The sequence below is a fragment of the Myotis davidii genome, unplaced genomic scaffold, assembly GCF_000327345.1.
Source record: "Myotis davidii unplaced genomic scaffold, ASM32734v1 scaffold100, whole genome shotgun sequence".
Classification (NCBI taxonomy): Eukaryota; Metazoa; Chordata; class Mammalia; order Chiroptera; family Vespertilionidae; genus Myotis; species Myotis davidii.
In genome coordinates, this window is record NW_006292691.1 from 268,181 (window position 1) to 272,274 (window position 4,094).

The following is a 4,094-nucleotide window of genomic DNA, read 5'->3' on the forward strand; positions in this document are numbered from 1 at the left end:
CACTCACCCAATCGCTGGCCTGGCCACTCCTGGGCCTCGGCCTCAGCTCATGCACATAGCCGTGGAGCCATGCCCACTCCACCTTCCTCCCACGGCCCGCCGCCTGGTCCCCAGATGGAAGATTGAGTCATTTTCCCGGAGATAGCCCCAAACACACTTGATGAGGTCTTCAGGCCTGTGGGTGCCTCCCAGAATCTATTTCCTTGGGGTTTTTTTCCCCACAGGAGTAGCTTCCGTTCATGGTTTGCTGTGACTGCCACGTGGACCCAGACATCTCTCCACGGCCCCACACAGTCAGGGGACCTCAAACCACCTGCCAGGACTGCGGCTCTGGGCAAGGCCTGACTCCTGACCAGCACCCCCAGAAGCTGCAGCTAAGCCTCGCCCCCATTTGCCTCATCGCTAGGGTCCTGAGGTCCCCCCACAGCTTCGGCAGGCCTCTCCCTTAGACCTAGAGAGAGAAGCGTTTTGCCCCGTGGTCTGTGAGTGGGGGCAGCCTTAGTCCTGGCCTCGTGCTCTCTAGGTTCTGATGAGCCACAGAACTACACCCTCCTGTCACCCAGGGCACCATTTGAGGCGCACACACTGACTCCGGTGGGACCTCCCCACACCAGGGCTCACCGGAGGCCTGTTCACCAGCCAGTACGTCTGCTCCTGGCACGCAATGACCAGCCTGTCCCCCTTCCTGCGCTGCTTAGCAGCCCTGGGGAGCGAAAGGCAGAGTTGGGGGACAGGCCCCCACCACAGCACCTCCCACACCCACCCTCCGACCAGGGCCTGGGCAGGCAGCCAAGCCTGCCTGGCACTGTTTCTGGACCCATGGCTACCAGTGCCCGGCTAAGTGCCTCTGGGCTTCCTGGGCAATCTGGGCTCAGTGCCCGCTGGGCAGGGCGGAGTGGGGGGGGCTCTCACCGCAGCTGTTCTCTCGCCTGCATCACTACCAGGTCCCACGTGTGGTTGATCTTCCTGTGCAGCTGGTCATAGTGCTCCTGGGGGTGGTGGTCAGGTCTCCAGTGGCTAAGCCCCTTCCATGCCAAGCTCAGGGGTGGGCATGGGCCCTCCCTCCTCCCCACTGAGCCACTACAGGGGATGGCCTGTTTGTGCGCCTGCATTATCCGGGGCCTGGGCTGTGTGCTGAGTCAAACTGAGGCCCTGGGGACATGAGTGGGGCGTGGGCTCCTCTGGCTGGACTCAGCCTGGGGTGGGGGTCCCACCTTCTCATGGCCGACCAGGGCCCCCTGCTTTCGGATATTCTTCTTGGCCAGGTAGATGGCTGGAAGGACAGGAGCAGGTTGCAGAGGAGCACCTGCCCCCCCTTCCCTGTGCACCCCCAGAGCCACCGTCCCGGGAGCTGTCCCAGGCTGGCCCGCCCTTCCTCACTCACCATAGTCAAGCTCCGCAGCTGGCCACAGAGTGCTCGTCCAGAAATAGGGTGTCTGGTGCCAGGCGGGAACAAGGGGTATCGGGGACCTCCTGAGCCTTCCCCGCCCCGGGAGTTGTCCCCACCCTCCCAGCTCCCTTGGGAAGAGACTGGGCTGGCTGGGGATGGGAGCCTGAGAAGCTGCCTGCCTGCCCATGGCCTGGGGGCTCGGCTGACCACCGGCCATTCTCCCGCCTGGAACTGAGCTCCATTCACCCCTGGGGGCCCTGACCCTGAGCTCCAGGGGCCTTCACTCCAGGGAGGGGTGGGTGGGGCCTTCCCAAGCCCCAGATCTAGTGGCAGTCTGTGCTGGAGGGAAGGGCAGGCAGGGAGCGCCATCCTGGCTGAGGCACAGACACGCTGAGGTGCAGGGACCCTGTCCTCAGGCCCCACATGCCTCCTCCTTGGAGTGGGAGCCGAGGGACCAGGGGAGGCCCCTCCCCTGAACGGGATCCTTCCACCACAGGAAGCTTCCAGCGCAGGCCTTTCGGGGAGGGGACAGCCCCGCCCCTTCCAGAAGTTCCCTCTAGTTGGGCTGCTGGATTCCCACCTGCCCCCAGTTGAGCCTGACCTGGAACCTGTAGAGCGTTTCGTCAAGCTGCAGCCCAGGGCTGCGGGGCTCGCGCAGCGCGTACAGGTAGCCGTGCCGAACCAGGAGGACGCCCAGGTGCAGGGCCTCTGGGTGGGGTTGGGAGGTTAAGGCAGGCGGCAAACCCTCATCCGGGAGAGTTGAGCAGGGTCTCTGGGGATGAGTTCCCTTCCCCAGCACAGCTGGCTTGGCCCTAAGACTGCCCAGCCCCAGAAGGCCCCGCCCTATGAGCCCTGGGACCCCAGGGTGGGCTGGGGGCCAGGATGGGCAGTGAGCTGACCCCCTTACCCTCCTCTGAGATGCAGTACTTTTGGATCAGCCACTCCACGACGTCGCTGCCTGCGTAGCAGAGATTGTGTGGCTTGTGTGGCGGAGGCCAAGGCAGGGCCGGCAGCCCCCCACCCCCACACCCCAGCCTCACCGGTCACAGCGTGTGGAATGACTGTGATGAGCAGCCGCTGGCTCCGCATCTTCACGCCCTGGTCGGGGTCCTGCATCCGCACGACCACCCGCTCCATCTGGGCAAAGGGGACACGTGCGGGGTCGCCCCAGCCAGCCTCCCCCATCCACCCCCTGACTCCACCGACCTGTTTGCCCGGATCAGTGCGCCCAGAGATTAACACACACAGATGGTGGGATCTCAGGCCTGGCTGGCGATGGGTGGGGGCGGGGCGACGGCGAGGGGCCGCTCCCTTAACCCCCCAGCGCTTGGGGTCTCTGCTGCCTCACCCCGCCCCACAAAAGGCCAACGCCCCCAGGTCCAAGTCTACACTTGCGCTCACCCACCTGCACCCACTCCTCTCCTGCCCTCCCGGCCTTGATGCCAGAAATCCTGGGGACAGCAGGACCCCCACCCAGCACCCACCTTGCTTAGGTGAGGCATCTGCGCACGGGGGCACCCACCATGGGACGCGGGGCCAGCAGCCATGGCTAGGGGTGAAGCCTTGGGGGGTATTGGCATGTGAGATGCCCTGCCCCGCCCCGCCCTGCCCCGCCCCACATCCGAGTTAACCCTCCCTGGTCTGGAGTTGGTCCCTGGTCCCATTGGGGTCCGGGAAGGGGCCAGCCACCCCAAGGAGCCTCTCCCTACCATAGGGAGAAACCGAGGCCCCTGTGGGGAGGACTTGCTAGGAGCTGCGTGACTGGGGAAGGTGCCTTGAGGTGGGACCCGAAGATGTGGGCTTAGAGGATGGTCTTGTGAGAAGGTAGAGGCTCAGGAAGAGGAAGGGGAGCTCAGAGACGGGGTGAGGACTCAGGGAGAGGATGAGAGGTCAGAGAAGGGGAGGGGGCTCACTTCCCATCCGCTGCACAGGACCTGGGTGGAGCCAGGTAGGGAACTGGCAGAGACCCCTCTATTGGGAAGGAAGGATCACACACACACACACACACACACACACACACTGGCCAGTTCCAGCCCTTTCCCTCCTCCAACTCCTTGGCCATCCCCACCCCAGACCTCCTTTGCTGGGGCCATTTTAAGGGCTACAAACAGGCGCCTTTCTGCTTTTTGGAAACAAGAGGCCCCCTCTGGGGCGCAGGTACGGCGTTGTGGCCAGGTTCAAGCCTCGGACTGATGAAAGGACAGGGTCCTCTCATGGCCACGTGCGAGTCCCAGCTGGAGGGCAGGGCCCTCCCAGCACAATTATAGCCAACGGCTGTGGTTGTAAGCTTGAACCCATGGTCAGAACACGTGGCCCCACGTGCCTTGTGATAGAGTTCGGGTGCATGTATTGAGTGGGGTTGAAACTCACAAGAATGCTGTAAACTTGATCACGCCCCTAATTTGCCTCGTGGCATCTGCTATAAAATAAAAACATGGCTTGTGGGCACTGGCACTGTCTCCTCATCAGGGAGCAGTGTCCCACCGAGACCCAGCTTTCATTCTCTTGTCTGTCTTTTCTCAATCCTTTCACCCCCCACTCAGGATCACCTTTGGCCATAACAAGTGGTGCCCAAGCAGGCCCCTTTGGCTGTAACAACTATAGAAGTTGGAAGCATGGATGATTCCTAAACAAGAATCTACTTAGAATCTGTCTTCACCCCATTTGACAAAATTGGAGCTACAAAAAAATGCAGCTGCATTGC

General features: G+C 62.7%; 1 protein-coding gene across 1 annotated transcript in view; it reads right to left on the reverse strand.

Annotated features, from left to right (window-relative positions):
- The window catches only part of RGS11 (regulator of G-protein signaling 11), an 11,159-nt gene extending 8,195 nt beyond the window's left edge, over window positions 1-2,964 (reverse strand). The window contains exons 1-8 of the mRNA XM_015565574.1: window positions 2,875-2,964; window positions 2,431-2,527; window positions 2,298-2,348; window positions 1,992-2,098; window positions 1,385-1,436; window positions 1,215-1,273; window positions 913-989; window positions 622-703 (exon numbers count right to left, since the gene is read on the reverse strand). Coding sequence (XP_015421060.1) covers window positions 622-703; window positions 913-989; window positions 1,215-1,273; window positions 1,385-1,436; window positions 1,992-2,098; window positions 2,298-2,348; window positions 2,431-2,527; window positions 2,875-2,937 — 588 coding nt within the window. The 5' untranslated portion in view covers window positions 2,938-2,964. The remainder of the gene's footprint in view (window positions 1-621; window positions 704-912; window positions 990-1,214; window positions 1,274-1,384; window positions 1,437-1,991; window positions 2,099-2,297; window positions 2,349-2,430; window positions 2,528-2,874) is intronic.
- Window positions 2,965-4,094: the final 1,130 nt, after the last annotated feature.